Here is a 21,306-nt window from a genome sequence, read left to right as displayed (position 1 = left end):
ACCGAGCGGATGTACCTTAGTATTCAGAACGCGTTATGAGCTGAATAAACGGCCAGGATGAACAAGTAACAGCAGATAAATGCCTTGATTCTGTGGAGATTCAGCGCATGGCTGCTTTAATAAATCGTGTCAGGGTTAATAGAGAGCGACACAGGCAGCAAGGACTTTTAGAATATTAGATTTGTTTTCTATCTTTAACCTCAATTTACGCCGCTCATTCTCCTGAGGTCAGAAATAATCATTTGGCGAGGTGCAGCCGCTCTTACATCCCTCCTCTTCTATTTGGAGTTTCTGCAGAGTAATGTGATTCTTCTCGAAAACGCGCTGAATTAAAGCCGGAAATAAAGTGAATGGGGTGATCATGATAAATAATTAGATTTTTTTTTTTTTTTTTCCTATTGAGATGAAAGTACATCTCATCTCATTCTAGCCAATAAAAGCCCCATGACTCACCATTATAAAAGAAGAAAATATGTACAGTCTCTTTTAATTCAAGAGAGTTTTCATGTTATGTGCGTCTCTTTGTGCTCGTGTACAAGCCGTTCTTTGTTCCAGCCGCATAAACAACATCTGAAGTTTGTCACAAGCACATTTTTTTATCATAGCCATGCACAAGTAATCTTGTTAAAATACTGACAGCGATAAAAGTCTTAAAAGTATCTGATACGTAATATGCTTTAACATACATACATAGCGACTAGCTGTCCATTAGCTACTGTTAGCTAATGAGCTCGTGGTCGTGATCACAAGAGGAGTCACCAGCGGCGACAAGGCCCAGCGCAACTGGACGTTGCAGTGTGACATCAGCGTGAACATGAACTGAGGCTGAACGCCGCCTTAGATCAGTTGGACCTCAAGGTACAGAGGCGATTTACAGCAGCTCTGAGCAAGACTACGACTTTAGCGGTTGACAGGACATGTTTGGTGGGAACGAGGGGGAGATGTGGAGCGGCAGAGGCATGTAGAGACGCAATATTTTCACATCTTACCTGTGAATCAAAAAGACAAACAGACTGTTTTTTAGCATGCTAACTTCAAGAAACAGCCCTGCAGGACAGGACGCTGATGTATTTGACAAATCGTCTGCACTCTTGTTTATTCACATCCTGTTTATAATGTCAGTTATGGCCATTTTTTGGCATTTTGAGTGCAACATCACTGTCGTAAATACAAATCCCAGGTCTGTAACAGTTTGTCAGACCTCATGTCTGATGCTGACTCCAAAATAAACTCATTACGTCTTAACGATGTTATGTTGAGGACTTGTACGTTGAAGTAAACATGTTCGTAACGCTGTGACGCGACCGTCACTGAAGACACACGACAGAGACACTGTTCACACTATTCCAAGACACTGAAGCGTCACACTGATTTAGAAGCTGTTGATTCAAGGTACAAGAGCTACACAATGTTGCTTTAGACATCAAAAGGAACAACTTCTGCTAAATACAAGTGAAAATGTTCTAAACCTAGCCTGTGATGTAACGACCATCCGCTCAGCGTCATGCTAGATTATATTATTGGATGCTGTACGTGGGAGTTTATTCGTCGAGCTGGACATACAGTATTAACGTCAGCTGGAACAAGCTGCTACAGAGAGAGACGAGCGCTCTGTGCAGAGTCCGGCGAGCAGAGCTTCCTCCGCTAAACAGCATCATGCTCAGTCACTTAGCTTCGACAACGGGCCCTGTGTGCTGCGGCCGCGGCTCGGTTTGGACACAGAGAGCTAACCGAGTTAAAGCCCAACACTTAGATAAATGTCACAAGCTTGTCGGCAAATTCAATCACGCCTTTTTTTTTCTTTTTTTTTTAGGAGATTTGTCTCTTTTTGTTTCTGTCGGGATCATTTCTGCTCTGGACAATATAAATGATATTACATTTGTTTGTGCTCACAGAAAAAAACAACACGGTTAAATCTGAGGCTCCGATCAAATGTAATAATCTTAGATTTAAAGTCAAGTCTAGTGCGGTGCCTGTTGGGATGTGTTATTATTCATTAAACTGCTCAGTATATCCGATAAAGACGTGTTCCTGCGGCCCACACCTCATTCATCTCCCCCTGAAAACAAACATGAGAAAGCTACACCAAATATATGATTCCAAAACATTTCAAACATCAAATGCAACAGAGCGAGTTTTCTAATTACAATAATCACAAGCCCAAAATGTGAGGCTGAGTGTTTAAATGGACCGAGCTGGGCAATCAGCGGTCGAAGTTTTTGCGGGTCGCAGTCAGCTGAGGGATTTAGAGGTCCGATCACATCCCGGTCAGCTGAGCGAGGCCACGCTGACGACGGCGTGGCCCGTCAGAGAGAACATGCCGGCGTAACGAGCCTTAATTGTGTTCTTTGGAGAGGAAGTGAGTCAAACCTCGTTTTTAAGAGCCGCACAACAACAAACTAATCAGACCCAAGTCAGTTGACGCATATTTAAGAATCTGAGCGTGATTTAATTTGACAGCCCCGTGTTTTATTCAAGGAGGCCGAGATTTCCCGTAAAAAAAAGCTGACAAATTACATTTTTTTAAGTCATAAATCAGCGACTCGAGGGGACGAGACCGGAAAATGGGAGAAGTTATCCTGTCAAACACGTGGTCGACGTTGTGTAAGAGTTTCTTTTAACGCAAATCATGTTTTTCTAGAAGTAATCAGGTTTGATTTGAGAGAAAATGATATCAATACTTCACCCGATCAGCCACGAGGGCCTGTCGTAGAAGCAGACTTTGTCATGTTTTGGTGAGGCCTGGGGAGTCACTTTAACATTATCATCATACCAAACAAAGTAACTGTATTCTGGTAATGTCACAGGGAAAAAATATGTACTTAGATTACAGATATATTCAGTAAAAAGTGTGATTAAGAAGAGAAAGTAAAGAGCGATATACTCGTCTGTAACGTGAACATCTGCACATATACAGATGATGCACTTGTTTATCTTAAAAGTGGATATTTTCTCATGTCTCTCCTTCTCTGTGACAGTAAACTCAATATGTTTGGACTGCAGACTAAACAAGACATTTGAGGATTTCATCTCGGGCTTTTGGAAACACTAATTGCCACTTTCACTGCTGCATATTCTGAGTTTTGTTGAGATGCGTCGTGTCTCATTACGCGTCATCTACGACACCAGACACATCTCATCTTTGTCTCATTTCCACAGTATCAGTATCCGGGATGACATGAGCTTGTGATTCTAGCTGCACAGAACTGGTCCCATACTGGGAGTTGGATATGCTTCAAACGCAGAATCTGTGGCCGTGCTCTCACATCATATTTGGATCACATCTTCTTATCGATTGATCGAGAAAACAATCGACGTGTTCGGTGGCACCAGAGGAAACACGCAGCGCCGTTTAACCTTTCAGACTCACCACATGATGAGACCTGTGATGATGGCGACCCAGGTGACGCAGCAGGTCTCGGGCCTTTTGCTGTCTTCGTCCATGTCCTTGCAGCAGCAGCACAGGCAGATCAGGTGCACGGTCAGAACCAGCAGGCTCAGAACCAGACCCACGGCTCCGACGCATGCCAGAAATATCAGCGACTGAGTGCGGGAGAGGGAAAGGAGGCAGAAGTCAGGGAAAGCATTTTATTTTGAAGAGCAAGTTCACTTGAATCAACGTTGCAGCACATCACATCCACAGATATCTGCTGCTGCTGCTGTGGTGGTCTGAAGCTGTCAGGCTGGCTGACCCCGCCGCCCGAAAGCTCCACAGCACTGAGTGAAAACAACCCACCGGCATCAAACCACACTCGTGTGTGAAGATATGTGCAGCCGGCCATTGATCAGCATTATCACCGCTGACTGCTGCAAAGGGGACAGAAAACAAAGCGGTGGGTGGTTCGGGGTGACGAGGAGCCCCCCCCCCCCCCCCCCCCCCCGCAGAGAATCTAGATTTCTGCAGGACTGCGAGAGGCTCAGAGGGGGAAAAAAAACAGAAATGATCTGAAGCTGTGGGAGGGGAGCATCATGTGACACGCTGGCTTTCACTCAGTCTTGTGATTTCTGAGCGTGGAGAAATATTTAAAGCCTGAAGGGTGAAGAGAAGAAACAGCGATACGGAGGAGACGACTGAAAAACACTGCATGTGGACTCCTTCACCAGAAATCCCCCAGAATGTATTTTATATTCTCCCACCAGCCCTTATCTCTGCATCGTAAAGAAATACACAGCTGGCAGCGGCCTGTGTGCTCCGAGGCAGACAAATATGGAATTAAGTTTATTTACATCAGATTACAATCCTGTTTATTTTCTGTCCGTTTTATTGAGCAAACGCAGTCTTCTGTAGCTTATGTTGGCGCTGCGTAAGCTGTCTTAAGGCAGCAGACGTATCAATCGATCTGTTTGTCTTCAGTGTCATAAAAAAAATTTAAAAAACAACCCCCGACTGTTTAGGAGTGTTTACACTGCTGCCAGACATCCACATCCGTGAAGAACAGCGAGCTCCCGGTTGAAGCGGTTTAAAAGACAATCAAAAAGAGAAAAAAAAAAAGCATGACCTCGATTTTACTTGCAAATAATCTCCACTTCAGTTTTAATGCCCAGAAGTTCAGAGAGTCTGGGTCTGGCTGAGTAAGCAGAGCGACTACAGTGTCTGTGACTAATTATTCCATTTGGACGACATTGACACTGTGGCTGAATTTAAATCACATTCGTTTGCATATTCGAACGCGCTGTTTCAAACTTTGTTTCAAGTTACGCAACGCCGAGTCTCCCGTTTAACTCCCAGTGTTACTCAGAGACCCGACGACCCCGACATCAGTCACACAGACAGAGTGTGTCTTCTGATATGTGCCAAAGAAAACTTGTTTTACAGAACATAATGCAGGAGAAGACTCTTGTTAAACTGGATTTTTTTTGTGTGATTTTGCCAGAATAGACGCTGAGGATGTCTGACAGGAGCGCTGTCCAAAACTCCCAGCGAGGTTTACTGTTTCAGCGAGCTGTCCAATGTGTGTTTCTGTATGTATTCTGTGTGTTTGTCAGCCAAGCTGCGGCGGGCTGACACACGTGCCGTTAAGAACACGACATCACGGGTCCACTGCTTCATAAAACACGATCGTTTGTGTCATAAAAAACACCAATCACGCCCAAATGAACACCAGGAAAGAGACGGTTCATCCAGGAATGAAGAATAAATATATTTCCTCTCACCTGCAGCGCTACATCGAGATTGTTTTCTCGTGTGAGTCGCAGAGATTTGGAGATATGAGCTGTAGAGAAGTCTGTCTCCTCTCAGATATAATTGAAACTAGATGGCACTCAGCTTGTGCTGCTCAAAGTGCTCCCAAAAAAAACCTCTTCTTTTCTAGAAATCATGACCCGGTTACACAAGATGATCCACAGACCGCGCTGTGAGCAATACAGTACCCAATTTTAGCAATCAAGGGAAAAACTCTGAGGTAATTTTCCTTGAGTATTTCCGCTTTCTGCTTTCTTTATACTCCCACTGGACTGCATGTGTTTGCTACCTTAAATCACAGGTCACTTTGGAGATTCAGATTTGTCAGCGTTAGTGGGCGATGACTACTATAGGAGCAAACTACAAAGAGAAGAAGGATGCCACATCGGCGCCAAAGGAGCGTTTTGTTAACTGATAAACAGCCAGTAATCTATTTTCTTTTACGCGGCGGGGTGCAACGATTAATGGCGTCAGTGGAGCCGTGACGTTCGCTTTGTCTGTCGACCTCCGGTGCGTTAGAGGACGTACGCCTCCTTGATCCGGCTGCTGTGTAATCCGGTCACCAGGTAAGCGGGTCACGACTTGTGGAAAAAGTCAATCACTGTTGAGTTTTTTTTTAAATGTATGCCACCTAGTTCCTTTATATCCAAGACAAGGCAGATACCTCTACACCCGATGTCTCCAAAACGCAGAAGCTCACATCGAAAACAATCTAAGGTGAGCGGATACACCTGTATTTTTAGGTTTTGGGGGTGAACTGTGCCTTTAAACGTCACTGCACAGCGTGACATTCAGCCACCTTCAACATATAGGTCAACGCAGTGACGACTCCGGCTGAGCTGCCCTTCCTTAACAGGCAACCAGGCCAAAACCTTAATCCAATGATTTGCTAATCATTGGTTTCTGAGGACGCTGCTGATGAGCCAAGAGTGGCAGCGTGCGGAGTTCTCCGGGTTAGATCCTCCGTCACCGCAGCTCAGGCCTTTCATACACTCAGCGCTGCTGGTTCCACTCTCTCCTCCTAATTTTCCACTCCATTGTTTTGTAATTAGACATGCAGGCACTTCAATTTTCCCACCGGCTGCAGCTCCATAACAAGGCGAAGTGGGGACGCGTGAGAGAGGGGAGGAAGACAGAGGGACGGGAAAACAAGCAACACCGTCTGAAGGTCGGCGAGCGGGAAGGTCGTCGGTCTTACATCTTCGACGAAAAAGGATGTCGGCTTCAACAACGGTGCCTGTCTAATCTAATTAAACGCTAAACAATAAGCCTCGGGAAGTCGAAAGGGAGAACACGAGCGGCCCTGAAGCCTCTGCGAAGCCAGCACGGCGCTCTGAGTGGCGCTCAGCTGACGGGATTCAACGGCACAGATGGACCTCGATACACGGAGGAGCACTGAAGGACGCGGGTCACATCTGGGAGCTTCCTCCGTGTTCTGAAGTGTCCGGGAGCACTCGGCGCCACACGAATGACGCAGGAAACAGGAACACACTCAGAGGAAAGGGGGTCGTCTTATTCAGACAGGTGGCCCAGAAGTCTCTCCAAGCCGCGAAATGAGATCAGCATATTAAGTTAGCAGTTTTACAGTGAACAAATACTTCCCACATTTGATTTTTGTTTTTTTGAAGAATTGGATTTGGAAACAGTTTTTCTTCCACCCTGCAAACACATAAAACACAATGCCTCTGTGACGCCGGAGTAAATGTAATAAAAGCCGAGTCGCTAATTTGCTCATATGAACCTCATTAGAGACTTTTTTTGTGTGTGTGTGTGTGTGTGTGTGTGTGTGTGTGTGTGTGAAGTTTACAGCCTGTCAAAACATGTTGCTGTGACATCATGTGAGTTTTTAATGTGCGAGGGGAAAAAAAACTCACAAATCATCATCATCATGAATCAAAGTCCAGATTGGAGACGCTGACGTTGAGGAGGAGAAAATGAGGTCCATCACATGAAGGTGCAATAATGGAGTGATGGAGTGCAGATTGAAAAACCGCTGGCGACAAGAGAGCACGAGCATCCAATATATATATTTTTTCCCCATCACACAGTCTGTTTTATCTATAATGACTTTGGTCCTGCTTGCACACAGTCAGCCTCCATCAATAAACACGACAGTTTGGGACACTTCCTGCGCAGAGCACGGCCTCGGCTGACCGTAGAAATGTGCTGAAACTAAAACACACAATTTGGGTAAAAGAGCAGCGGGAGAAAAAAAAAACGTTTCCTCACACACACACACACACACACCGTCGTCTCCTGCAGGGATTGTGTTGTTTACAGTGTCAGAGTGAGCAGTCATCCAGAGAGAGAGAGAGAGTCTATTACCTTTCTTTAAACTTACTGCTGGTATGAATACTGAGGACTGCATTAACAGAGCTGGAGTGATGTTGATGAGGCTGATGGGTGGAAAACAAAGGATGTGCTGTGTGTCTCTGAGCAGCGTGCACACACAGACGTGCTGTATACAGAGAGCGACACAGTTGTTTAGGAGCTGAAATATTTTACAGCTCAGTTAATACAGGTCATGTGTTATCATGTGAGAGCTGCAGGGCGCAGGGTCCTACTTCCTGACGCTGATGGATACACCACAGAACCAGCCAAGAGAAAAATGCAGGTTTTATCACTACTGAAAAAAAAAAAATACTTTAAGTTTAATTTCTGCTTTTGAATTCTTTGCTTTTGACTCGTATTTGAAAGCCAGTGGCCCCCAGAATTACTCCCCCCTCCGCTGAGATTCTTGTGAAAACTACGTGCGCCTTTACGCACGGACGCAGTTACCGACCTGCTGGTAGCTCGCCTCCTCCGGCTTGAAAGTGTTGTCGATCGGCTGGAAGGAGAAATTGAAGTGGGGGAAATTGTGCAGCCAGTATGTCCACCACGGAGCGACGTAATCAAGCCTTGCAGTGGCCATTCCTGCGTGGAGGAGAAGTCTAGTCAGTCCGCCGGCGCCACTGACCGCGCGCTTCCCCCTGTGAGACCCTGGAACTCAGATAGTCCAAGGTGTTGAGGAAAGTGGGAAAAAAAAAATAAAATAAGCGCGAGTTCAGTTGAGGTTCAAATCACCACAGAAGAAGAGGAAGTTTTGCCAGTGCACCTCAAAGCTCAGTGTTACTACAGCCTGCGTGAACTGTTTGGTTGCGCCACTACTAAACAACATGCAGCTTCTGTGAGTGCGGGCCACGCGTTTGTATCCGAGACACGAGATCGAGTGACGGTATGAACCTGCCTCCTCCAGCGAGAGAAGGCGTGACAACCGCTTCTCAGCCAAGTGGAGCCACAGAAGACTCTGACTTGTGAGAACTACACCAGGACAAGTCGAAGTGCCGCACTGGAAAAAAAACAAAACAAACTAAGAGCAGAATTTATCATCTCAACTGGAAAACTGTGCGATGATGTTGATCAGACACGCGGGAGGCTGCGCTGATGAGGGCGCGTGGAGAGCCTGGATGTGCGTGACCTCGACCCGCCTCTTCAAATCTGACTGTTTCACTCTGAGGGAACACTAAATGTTTACTCCACGATATTAAACTGATTCACATTCAAAAAAAAAAAAAGAAAAGAAAAAATGGAGAAAACGAGTGCGCCCTGCCTGGCCCCTGCTCACAGCTGCTGTGTGTGGAGTAAGGACGCAGGGGTATTTAGTGCGCTATTTATGACTTGTGCTGTTAATGTCTGACCTCTTGTGGACAATGAGGCGCACTGAGGTGAACAGTAATGAGCGCAGTAATGAGATGCTGCTGCAGGATGTTTGCTTCTGCTTTTTATTCACAGCGTGGAGCTTTTTTATCGCCTTGCAGCGGCGGAGGTGGAATCTTTACACCTGCATCGGAATTACCGCACTGGCTGTAGTAAACGTGCAGGGCTTTTTTTGTTTTTGTTTTTTTGGGAGAGTGAACATTTTGAGATGATCCACAACATGTTTGCTTTCAGACTAGTGGAAAGAAGTTGTCAACCAAACACATTTAGATGTTTAATTCAGTTCAGATTTGTGTTTGGGATGATTATGCAAACGAGTGCATGATTAATTAGATGCCCTAATTTGCATATGTAAACAACATATCAGAACACTTACATCACAAGAGATCCACTTGGGAGATTTCCTGCTGATATCAGTACATTGTTATTTCCTGCTTGATTCATATATTGCACTTTAATTTGTTTAATGTCCTCCTGCTTGGAAGGGAATATTGGTTCCTACCTGCTGTGTTGCAGGGGGACAGGTTTAGGTGTAGCAGGTGCAGGAGAGTGTTGTGAACACCCAGGTGGATGTTTACTGTCGTGCTGTTTCTTGGTGTTGATTAAAGAAAGCTGAAGGAAAGTGAACAGAGGCTCTCTGTAGCCTGCTTATTACCCGCCGCCCTGCAGTACGCCGCCGGATCGATAAATAAGGGTTTCACGTGAATGAGCAAGAAATTTCCACTTTAGCAGCACCGACAGTCACCAAACCTGCCAGAGTGTGTTTATTTATCACTCCTTAAACATGGCGGATTGTTCTGTTACGGCTGTTAATGAGAGACTAACAAGAAAATAAATCTAAATATCGACAACATTCGGCTCTAATGTGTCCTGAACTAAATGTGAATATTTGAACGCGCAATTTCTGAAAACGTGATACAAAAGAAATAATTGTGTGAAGGTAAGAAATCAGCTGATCGAGCCTGATGGTGATGGTTTGCTACCATAAGCGCGGGAACGTGTGGCGCTTGAATAAAGCCGCTGCTTCTTTTTTGCCTTTTGTAAACCGCGATGAGGCACACAAGTAAAAGTGATTACGACCGTGTGAACCGGTGCAGCGGTGCGTCCAGGTCAGAGCTGAGTGTGGAGGCTCTTCAGCCAACACAGTGCAGAGGAGCTGGAGCATATGGAGCGTAACTGGCTCTGGTTACTGAGGCTTTTACATCTGGAGAAACGCGGCCATGAGAGTGCAATTAGCAGCGTGAGTGGGGTTACTTATACTGTATGTTGAGCAAAAGCAAGGACTCCTGGGAAGAGAAGGGGGGAAGTTGACACCGGCGCTGATGTGTTCGCATCATGTGTGTGATCATCCTGCTGCAGTCTGGAGCACCAAACCATCCTGTTGTTTAGGGAATCGACCTGTTCAGACGCTTGTCGTGAGGACGCGTCTCTTTAGAATAAGTCTCCTGTACAGATGATGAGTTGTTTTGATACTATTTTTTCGTCTCTCTCTCTCTCTCTGAGTGGCTCTGGTGTTAAAACACATTGTGCCCATCCGTATTGATTCGTAATGTCTGTGTTTTGTCTTGTTGTTCTGTCGCCTACTGTAACTGAGAAATCACAGCCTCTGTGGGATGAAGTTACATCTGTCTCTGACTCATACAGCGTCTTTATCCCGTAATGTCCCGAAAGTCTGTTTTAGTGTTTGTTTTTTTTTGAAAACATAAAGAAAAGTTGGATGCCTCCCCGAGCTGCTGACACTATTATCCGAATTAAATCTGCGAACGGTTCCTATCTTTTTGTGTAACCACATATTATCTACAACGGAGGCCAAATACAGCAGACTCAACATACAGTCACAGACAGGACAGGGCGCCACAATACATCTCTCAGTAATGTAAATAGAAAAAAGCCTTGGAGGGGAATAAACCAAATAAAATAAAATGAAAGTCATTTGGCAGAAAAGCTTCCACTGGCAGATAAACGGGGAGATGAAAACACGTCTTATATGCGTTTCGCCCTGAGGAACGGTTGTTTTTATCCGCGCCGAGCACAGAGCGGCTCGTCGCAGAAAAAGCTTAACCATCCCGATGTCACACGGCTACCGGTGTAATTATTTGGATGCTTTGATGCACCTCCACGGCCAGAGTGCCAAAGAGGAGTGCGCTCTCAGTCTGAATTCTCTGAGTAGGTGACACTTGAAATTCAGCGTATGAATATGAATCTCTGCCTGTGCTCTGCATTTACAAACAGTCGGATTTGGTGCCAGGGAAACTCTCCGGTGATTGCGGTGCCAATCACTCCCAGTGTTTGAACCGAGGGGACCGATGTGAGGAAGAAGGAGCGGGGGGGGCCAGCGTGAATAAAAACACCCCCGCCTGCAAACTCTTTAATTCAAGACTTCGTGTTTGGAGCCTCCTCGCCCGCTGCTCATTTATTCTTGTTATCTCGGCGCAGACAAAACGTGTCACACCCACAAATCAAACTGATGCTGGTGTGGACCTGTAACCCCCCGAGGAGGTATGTAGTCAGGCCACAAAGACCACTAAAGTCCTCTGTTTTTTTGTTCTGAGTCTAATTAAACTAAACTTTGAGAGCATAGCTTTGTAAATCAGTGTGTAAAATACTGTAACGACACTGCTGGGGTTTAGTTCCTGCAGTGGATTTACTATAAATGTCTGCAGTTGCGCTTCGAATAACACTCCAACACAGATTTGGGAATGGTGCAAAACATTCTGGCAGCGCAGGGTCGAAGAAATATTGCAAGATAACAGTGATTTACCGTCATTAAAATACAGTCTTTAGCTTTATTTTACATGAGGTCTTGTTTATGTTTCTGCCTTTTAATATTTGATTGATGATTTACACACATAAAAACAATGAAATTAACTTTAGATATGGTCGAACAAGGTTATAATACAAATAAATAAGCAAATTATAGAATAGTTCTTATACTATTGTGGCGGCAGTAGTTTAGTTTGTGGGGACTTTGCTTGAGGACTGGATGGAAACTGCCAGTGTGCCCTTGAGCAAGGCACCATACCCCACACTGCTAATGCAAAGGTCCTGTTTGTGCATGTTTTTGTCTTCAGAAGTATGTCTTCTTCTACCTCCTCTTGTTCTTGTTCTAAAAGTTGTGTTTTGTTATATTATTTCCTGCGTAAAGCACCAAAATACTGCTGCACGAGGTGTGATAACAAAAATGTTGTAACACTTGACCAAACTATTAACCTTAAAGGGATATTCCGGTGTAAGTTTAATCCATGGTCTAACACACCGTGAAACTGTGTTAGACTCCCTCTCGAGAGATCAAGCTAGCAGACCGCTAATTTACGGAGTTTTATCAACCTCAGAAACGACCGCACGACAACAATACACTGCAGTAAATGGATCCAAATATAAACCGCCACCAAAAAGCCACAAATAATGCTCAGAACAGCACCAAACTTCAGCAACAGTACAAATAGGGTCTCAGCACATAGTCCGGGGCATCTAACCTCCGCTAGCTTAGCTGGATTTCTATTGTGAAGCTAAAAACAGAGTTCAACTCTCCTCCATCAGCTTCCTGGTCGGGGAAGTCCCGACGCGACGATTACCGAGTGCGGTTAGAAATGCTCAATTCCGTTCTTTTCCCTGTCCGCTCTCGATAATAACTGTTATAAACTGGCAGGTAAGACACATATGAACTTTGATTGCTTTTCCATGGAGTCATAATCATACATTTTCATCCATGAGCCGCGGAACTCTACTGCACTCGGTAATCGACTCGTCGGGACTTCCCGTCAACAGGAAGCTGCTGCAGAAGAGTGGTAAATTTAGTCAGCTTTTCAGTAGCAATCCAGCTACGCTAGCGGAGGTTAGATGCCCCGGACTATGTGCTGAGACCCTATTTGTACTGTTGCTGAAGTTTGGTGCTGTTCTGAGCATTATTTGTGGCTTTTTGGTGGTGGTTTATATTTGGATCCATTTACTGCAGTGTATTGTTGTCGTGCGGTCGTTTCTGAGGTTGATAAAACTTTGTAAATTAGTGGCCTGCTAACTTGATCTCTCGAGAGGGAGTCTAACACAGTTTCACGGTGTGTTAGACCATGGATTAAATTTACACCGGAATATCCCTTTAACTCATCACTAACATATCAGTAATCTGACTCTTCCAGCAAAGCACACTGCTGTCACAGAGAACCGTTTTCATGGTGGAGCAATTGTCAGCACTGATTTACAGCTGATGTGACACCCAATTCACTTTTGGTGAGCTACAAACCAACACAAATTGACAGTCACCTGTGAAAACCTCTGCTCTGAACAAACTCGACAAGCTGTTGAGCAGAATGCATGATGGGAACAGTGGGCTGTCTTTGACTCCAATAATCACAGCGCTGTCTCACGCATCAAAGTCAAGTGGCGTCTTCACTGGAAGCTGCTCACCAGCTTGTGAGAAAGAAAGTTAATCAAATGAAAACTGTTCAAAGTTTTGGCTTCAAAGACGTCCTGTAATTATAAAAGACAACCGTCAATGTGCAAATCTGTGTAAAAGTGCAGAACCAACGCTTATTTAACTGTTAACTGTCTCTAATTTCACGTCATTTAATTACAGTGTTCAACCTGTGTGTAACATTTTCTATTTAAAAAAAACAACGTTGTGCAAGTGTGGAAAAAAAAATGTCTGCAAAAAATGGAAGTTTTACGTTTATTCACATTTACAGATTTTTCATGTAATTCGACGTTCGGCATTAAAATTCACAGTCGGATTTTGTTATTTAACGGTAATTTTCATTTATTTAAAAAAAATCTGTAAAAAAACAATAATAAATCCCCAAATTACAGATACATTTTTTTACAGTGCACTTTTCATGCCACATACTGACAATTAAGCCGAACCGTTAGGTGGCAGCGCAGCACTTTGATGCACAGCGGAGGACGTCACGCTGGTGTCCTCTGGTTGTGTATCTGTGAGGAACAAAAACCCATCACGGCACCGAAGCTCCTTTGTGCATAATACTGTCCATAAAGTGAGATCTAATCTTAATGAAGTGTGGCTTATAGATCCACTGCTCTCTGGAGCCTTTCATCAGAAGGAGTCTCTGGGGTCAGCCATTTGGGCTCTGACGATACAGGAAATACATATCAAAGAGGACTTTGAAGTCGAGTAACTTAGACCGCACAGTAAACCTAAAAAAAAAAAAAAGTGGAGTGTGGAGGAATAAAGTCGTGCGGCGGGTGACGAGTCTCAAGGTCAGCTGGTATTCAAACGACTCCATTTTAATGTATCACAGAAGGTTAGAAAATAAAAAAATCTGCTGAATTTGTAATCGTGGGCGAAATATTCCTTTAGGAGCAGGTGAGAGTCCAACCTTGACTCATGTGAGCAGCCGCGTTTTCACCTGGAGCCACCTTGAGAATACTGTCACACGCCTCGACTGGAAATTAAATCGGATTTTTTATTTTTTCCCCCCCATAAAGCCGTCCACGGTAGCGACTGTGTAGAATAAGAAATGTATGAGGTGTCTCGCCGCAGCCAGACACAACTCGTCTACATTCACGGCATAAAAAAAAAAAAAACACACACACTCCTCAGAGTCCTTCCAGTTATATAGTTGTTGCCTCGTCCTCATCATGGGCTCAAGTGTCCTCAACAAGCGCAGGATTTACCTCCTGATTGACCGCCTTCCGTAACAATCACGGGATGATTGGTTCATTTGAAGGCGTTTTGAAGAGCTTGGTGTCGTACACTTCCTGTAACAGTTCCTGCTCAGTGGAATGTGGAAATGTGTTGTAGTGGACTTTTCCTGCTTCATGGTTATTGCTTTTTTTTTTCTCGGATTTGTGACTCAAATCCCCCTTGCTCTATTTTTGAGTGATTTATACATATGAATGAAGATTTACGCCCGAGAGCTCGATGTGGCGGTATTATCCAATCAGACTGGGCTGCTCAGTGGCTCCTGAGATTGCATTAAAGTGTAATATCAATGCAGCAATCCTGGGGATATTGCCACTTTGAAAACACCCAGAGTCCCTCTGATGCTATAGCCGCATGTTATGATCAAGGAGGATTTGTCTGTTTAGGTAATGTTTCATGTCGGAGACTGCCCCGGTTAAATTAATGAAACGTTGACGACCACGTTTAATTTGTTCTTTGTCAACGATTGAATGGAGTGGAAAAAAAATGTGACCTCAGACGGAACAAATAAATGCAGGAGGAGCAAACACACAACAATCTGCCTCTGCACGGTAGATTAAATGGAGCCTCTGTTGACTAAAGAGGAGCCACCTTTTATTTATTTGAATGTATCACCTTAGGACTTCCTGAATGTGTTTTATTGTCCCTATTGCTCGCAAAATTGCAGCGATTATGAGATGCAAGCGGTGACAGAATAACCGTGTAGGTGCTCCTCTGAGCCTCACAAAGAATTCCTCAGTTGAGTTGAGTTTGTTTTCTGTCTTTTCTACTTTTGTCTAGGATTTATTTTATATTTACATTTTGAGGATATTTATGCATTTTGTTCTCTTTTTGATCACTTCCTGTTGACCTGTGTGAATTCTGCAGTCGTCGTCAGTAGCACTGCATATGAATCAGCCAGCCTTTGTTTTTCAATATATTGTTTTGTTTTATTTTATCATATAAGATGGAAATGTTTGTTATAGCAGCGAACTGGAGGATCCTGCGCTCCGCCTCATCCTCTAGCAGACAGGACCGCCTCTTTATGGAGTTCTGATTGGACAAAGTCTAGAGGGATGCCAGGAAATGTTTGATATGCCAGTGACCACTGTTCAAGACTGCGTTTTAAAGGAGAACTTCGGTCGATTTAAACATGCAGCTTCATTGCTCAAGCTACCCTTGACTTGCCAGTACAGAAGACGCGAACACATTTGGTCCAACCATTACAGAGCTCCGTGAACGGAGATTTAGCATAGACAGCTAACAGCATGGGGTCAGAACTTTACAGTGTTTTAAGCGTCTCAACATGCTCCACATCTCACACCAAAAGTAATGCAACATCAGCAGACACCTTACAACACAGCACTGTAGCGTGTATGACTCAAAATGAATAAAAAAGTAGTTAAAACAGTGTGTTTGTGCAAGCAGCTACTTACCTGTTTGTTGACATCCGTGTCTTCTGGTAGCTAGACCAAACTAGTCAATCCGTCGAGCGTGCACTTACTCCCTCACTGGCGGAGACGGAAACGTATTCCAGCATTTTCGTGTTTCTGTTCATAATGTACATGTCCATGTTACAGCCTGTCATGAGCCATGAGCCTTACAATAGCCTGTTAAGCCTGCTAAGCGCACGCTCGACGGATTGACTAGTTTGGTCTATCTACCGGAAGACGCGGATGTCAACAAACAGGTAAGTAGCTGCTTGCACAAACACACTGTTATAACTACTTTTTTATTCAGTTTGAGTCATACACGCTACAGTGCTGTGTTGTAAGGTGTCTGCTGTTGTTGCATAACTTTTGGTGTGCGATGTGGAGCATGTTAAGACGCTTAAAACACAGTGTAAAGTTCTGACCCCATGCTGTTAGCGTTCAATGCTAAATCTCCATTCACAGAGCTCTGTAATGGTTGGACCAAATGTGTTCGTGTCTTCTGTACTGGCAAGTCAAGGGTAGCTTGAGCAATGAAGCTGCATGTTTAAATCGACCAAAGTTCTCCTTTAACGTACATTTGTACCACTGTATGTTTTTAAGGAGAACTCCTGACACCTCCAGCTGTGTTTGTGGGAACCAAATGAGGTATTTTTAGCCCGAAAGTCATGTTTTCCAAACCCCTAACCAAGTTGTTCCTGAACCTCACCTGAACATAAGCACAGCATTGTCACAACAAAGGAACAAAAATTGAACCCAACGGAACCGAAGCTGCAAAAACAAGAAATGCAAAGTTTTAACATATTCATGATTTGCAGAAACGCACATGAACCTGGGCAGATTATTAGCTGCAAACAGTGACAAGATAACAAAGCAGGCGCTCTGCTGAAGCTCAGTGAAAGCACTCAGAACATTAAAAACAGTGGGAGGAAGGAAAATCTTCAATCGTGGCGCAGCTTTGCAAAAATCCTCCGAGGGAGTCATGCTCTCAAGAGCAGGTGAAGGATGAAACATGTACACTTTTTTTATTATTGTTCCATCCCAAACTATACACTTAATAAAGGTTTTTCAATTTCATTCTGTCAATAAAAGCACCTTGAATCTTGCTGGTGTTTTTGTTTTTTCTTCGTGGGTAAAAAGTCTTGTTGGGGGGGGGGAAATGCTTTGGGCTCAAATGAAACCTTTAGTGTGCAAAGCACTCAGCCCCCCCAGGGATCTATCCCCACCGATGCACCAATGTTAGCTGTCGACTCCATTCTGCTGGTTTTCAACTCTGTTTGTGGTTCGGCATTTAAAATGAGGAGCTCAGACGCCGAGGCGATGTGAGACAGCAGCTTTGATGTCATGATTATACTATTATTTTATACAGTTGCCCGGCGCAATAAGGGCTGTTTCATGCGGTAATGATTTTTGTGAGGAGAAAAAACTAAACTGACATTGGCACATTTGTCCTTTTTTTTTTTTTTTTTTCTTCTTATCCCCCTTGCAGGAAAATGGCTTTCTTAGTCTGCAATTTATCCAATTACAGATTTACAGCAGTGCAAAGTCGACCATATGATACAGCCTAAGTCTATTTTTCAGCCTTTGGAGCAAATCCAATCATTCCAAATGGTTGCTGATGGTAATAATTGCAACAGCGTCGTATTGATCTAGTGGGTCCGTGGAGTGGAAACAAACAAAGCGCGGGGGAAAATGGAGAGGGTGCTCCTTGTGTGCAGTAATATTTGGTTTGTTTATCTGGCCTTTGTGAAGATCTAATAGTGAAGTATTAAGATAAAGTACAGGCTTTAGCTTTTATCGGCTGCTAGTGAATAAAATGTCCCTGCTGACGCCCCCAGTTCTTTAATTCAATCTCTGAGTGCTGTAAAGGTGAGGGATTACTGTACTTTCTCTCTCTTTTTTTTCATTTAATCAAAAGGACCAGGCTACAGATTTTACAGCACAATCACATACAACATGTGGATACGACACAATTATTTGCCTATAAAAATGTGTGCTGATAAAATAACGAGTGGTTGCCAGTGATGAAGGAATAGCAAGTAAGGAATAAATCAGAAACTAAACAGCTAAATGGTTCCCACTTTTTGATGAGTCACCCTGGAAGGCTTTTATATGGCGGATCCTCCTCCCGCATTAAAGCGCTTCCGCTTCCAATGGGCGGTTGTAAAAAAACATATTAACATTATTATCAATATGTCTTAATGATTTAATAATAGTTATAGTTTTGCATTTTTATGCTTCAAATCTGATTGGCTACTTCTACATAGTCATCATGGTTATTTCTTAATTTCTTTCATCGGGTCTGATTCTGACCCATCCAGGTAAAATAAATCTAAAAATGTAAACGTGTCTTTCGTGGTGGGGTGCTGAGGATGAACTGTCTGCCTGAGGAAAGAAGCTGCTGTAGTCACACTGCAATTATTAATCATACATAGTTTAAATATATCCATTAATCACTGCGATGAATCTGACAACTAGCTGTGTGTAAAAAAATATGCAAATACAAAACAAAAATGCACATTAGCCAGGTCAGGATCTTCACGACAGTGGTGGTGTTACTGTTACCGCGTTTGTCCACAGGGGCCGCCAGAATCAACACAATATAAAAAGTTCCTCACAGCTTTAAGTTCAAGTTCAAATCTGTTGCTCGATATATTTTTGGTATCTTTGACGTCCGCGTGGTACCGAGAGCTGCTCATGAAGCTTTTGCACATGCAAACTCACCTACCGACAGTCTGACTGTGTTTTAGTTTGACGGTGAGCTGCTGCGAGGCTGACCATCACATCAGCTGTCAGTCTCTAAAGCACTTAAAGCCTCTCAAGTGCCCACAGAGTTTATGGACTCGGAGATATCAGAGGTTAGCTGAGGCCAAGGATTAGCAAATTGTTGTTTTTATTTACATGTATAAAAGTGTATTTGAGTGGGCAGTGGGAGCGTTTGCTCTCCTCTGCTCTTGTTTTTTCCTCTCCAGTGGTATCGTTTTCCTTCCCTCTGCTCTCTAGTCATCTCTCGTCCTCTCCTCTCCTCTGACTTCTTCTCATCTCTCCGGGTCTCTACTCGTCTCCCCTGCTCTGCACTCAGCTCTTCTCCTTTCCCTCGGCTCTCCTCTCGTCTTCAGGTCTCTCGCCTGCAAGTCATTTCCTCTCCCGCTGCCTCGTCTCCCCGGCTTTTTACCAAACAGTGATTTCTTCTCCTCTGTGTTTCCTCGGCTCTCCTCTCTTAGCCATTCATGAAATTATAGTGTATGTAACACTCATACTACATTCAACTTTCCCCAATTTCTTAGTACATTTGAAAGTAATGGAATGGAGGTAAAGTACGGTGTTTAACATTGATTGGCCGTACCTACAGCTTCTGCTGAGGAACGCCACTTGGACAAACCACTCAGAAGGGCATCACACCGCATTAATAATAATAATGGCAATATTTAAGATAAATGGTTATGATTTGTTCAAGTAGTAGTACTTGGTTCCGAGTTTTAACATGTAGCAGAAAGTTGCTCTCACAATACAGAGACTGGAATGGGACGAAAAGGTGAAAAGCACGACGTGAGGTTTAGTTAAATCGCACGGAAATGGTCGTAGAAATGCTGGAAAACACTCTTTTAAAGTTTGAGTACATTTCTGAGCCTGTACTTTATTACTTTGACGCGAGTAAAGAAGTTGAATCTACTTTTTTCCACTAGCATCTGTAGGCTACTTCTACTTTACGTACATTATTCTCTTAATAATCAATATATATAATATTGTCTCATATTGATTGCAGATTTTCTTTCTAATATCGAGAAATATGTGATCGTTGTCCAAAGAATCGATGTACCGTCATGTAGCTGAGTTTATATGCTTGTTCTTTGGCATGTTGCACTATATTACCTTTATATTGTTAACCTATATATATCAGTGGAGTATGAATGTTCCTGTTAGAGGAGGATTTTTACAAACTCGTGTCTCTCGTAGAGGTTTTACTGGCTTTATGTCAGTCTTTAAGGAGCGGCGGTCTGATTCACCTTTTCTCTTCCCTTCATCTTCAGTCGAGCGTTTTGATATAGCGAAAATACTTCGATTCAAAGCCACAGATGACAGCTTCCTTTGCTATTCTTCATATCATAATTACATCTTAACGACGAGCTCCTGTTCTACAGTCTAAGCCGCCGCTGCTCTCAGACGCACTCATCGCAAAAAACCATAAGCTATCCATGAACCGATGGTCATCTGCTGCTTATCAATGCTACAGAACATTTCATAGAGAGAGATTATCCGCTCCCAGCTATGAATTTTTTGCGACGGTAATGTGCTTAAGTTAATAATTATCTGCTGCATAGCTGATGTGTCTCTGCCTGATGCTGCATATCAAGTGGGGGGCGAGCGAGATCTGAATTTCTTCACACGCAGCTCCTCAAGCTCAGGAGTTTGTGTACCGTATTGTAACTTCGTAGCACGCCGGCGACGCTCACACGTTCTGACTGCTATCATTCTTCCCCCACACTTAGGAGGCTCTCGTGTGTGACGAGGTGTACGAGCACACTTTCTCAGCCACAGCTTTTCAAGGTGTTTCAAGCAGGGCGTCGTGCTAATAGGAAAGAGAAAAAAGAAAAAAAAGAAACAGCCACTCAAAATGGAGAAAAGTAGTGTGAGACTGAGTCCTTGTTGACGCCGTCGATGAGTCCTCGTCCTCCTCCTCCAAGAAGGAGCCGAGCCAGCTGCATGCAAGGCCAACTGGAGAGGGCTATCACAGATAATCACATTCTCCGTCGGTCAATGACACCTCTCAGCCTCGCTCTATTCATGCAAAAGATGTTGTTTTTTTTTCCTTTCTTTTTTTTAAGAATAGGCAAAAATCGAGATCCCTCCGGAGGTCGGGCGACTTCTTCCAGGATTTAATAAACAAGGAGCGCTCGTCTCTTTGTGCGCGCACTCGAATGGTAATCCAGACGAGGGGTTACAAATAACGGCGTTTCACTGGCACATGGCTAATACATTACAAACCGCTGACAAACCATTAACCATAATGGCCCCCTGCTAAGGACAAGGTCTCAGATTTGTTCTCGTGTTAAGTGCCTCGTCTGAGTGACTGCTGAGGACGCTTTAGAAAACCGGGGTCGTGACACATGTGACGAACAGCGTCAGGAGGAGGAGGAGGAAGGAACCAGAGAGCGGTGAGCGAGGTCTGATGCCGAATAAACAGAACGAACGGAGGGAGCGGTGAACACGTCCTCTCAAAACTGCTGACACACTTGAACGGGTTTAAACGCTGAATTCTAAGTAGTTTGATCGGTGATTAAAAATGCATCGCATTGTGTTATTTAGATAGCCAAGAATGCAAATCAATTTAGTTTAAAGTCAGTGGGCAATTAGTCAGACGG

The 21,306-nt window shown here is 43.9% G+C and overlaps 1 protein-coding gene across 1 annotated transcript in view; it reads right to left on the bottom strand.

Moving 5' to 3' along the window:
* Positions 1-8,738, bottom strand: part of ttyh2l (tweety homolog 2, like) — a 33,743-nt gene extending 25,005 nt beyond the window's left edge. Inside the window, exons 1-3 of the mRNA XM_030406508.1 lie at positions 8,277-8,738; positions 7,965-8,161; positions 3,371-3,543 (exon numbers count right to left, since the gene is read on the bottom strand). Coding sequence (XP_030262368.1) covers positions 3,371-3,543; positions 7,965-8,093 — 302 coding nt within the window. The 5' untranslated portion in view covers positions 8,094-8,161; positions 8,277-8,738. The remainder of the gene's footprint in view (positions 1-3,370; positions 3,544-7,964; positions 8,162-8,276) is intronic.
* Positions 8,739-21,306: the final 12,568 nt, after the last annotated feature.

This window comes from Sparus aurata, chromosome 23 (genome assembly GCF_900880675.1).
Source record: "Sparus aurata chromosome 23, fSpaAur1.1, whole genome shotgun sequence".
NCBI lineage: Eukaryota > Metazoa > Chordata > Actinopteri > Spariformes > Sparidae > Sparus > Sparus aurata.
The sequence above is the reverse complement of the archived record's forward strand: the minus strand, read 5'-3'. Positions and strand labels throughout refer to the sequence as shown.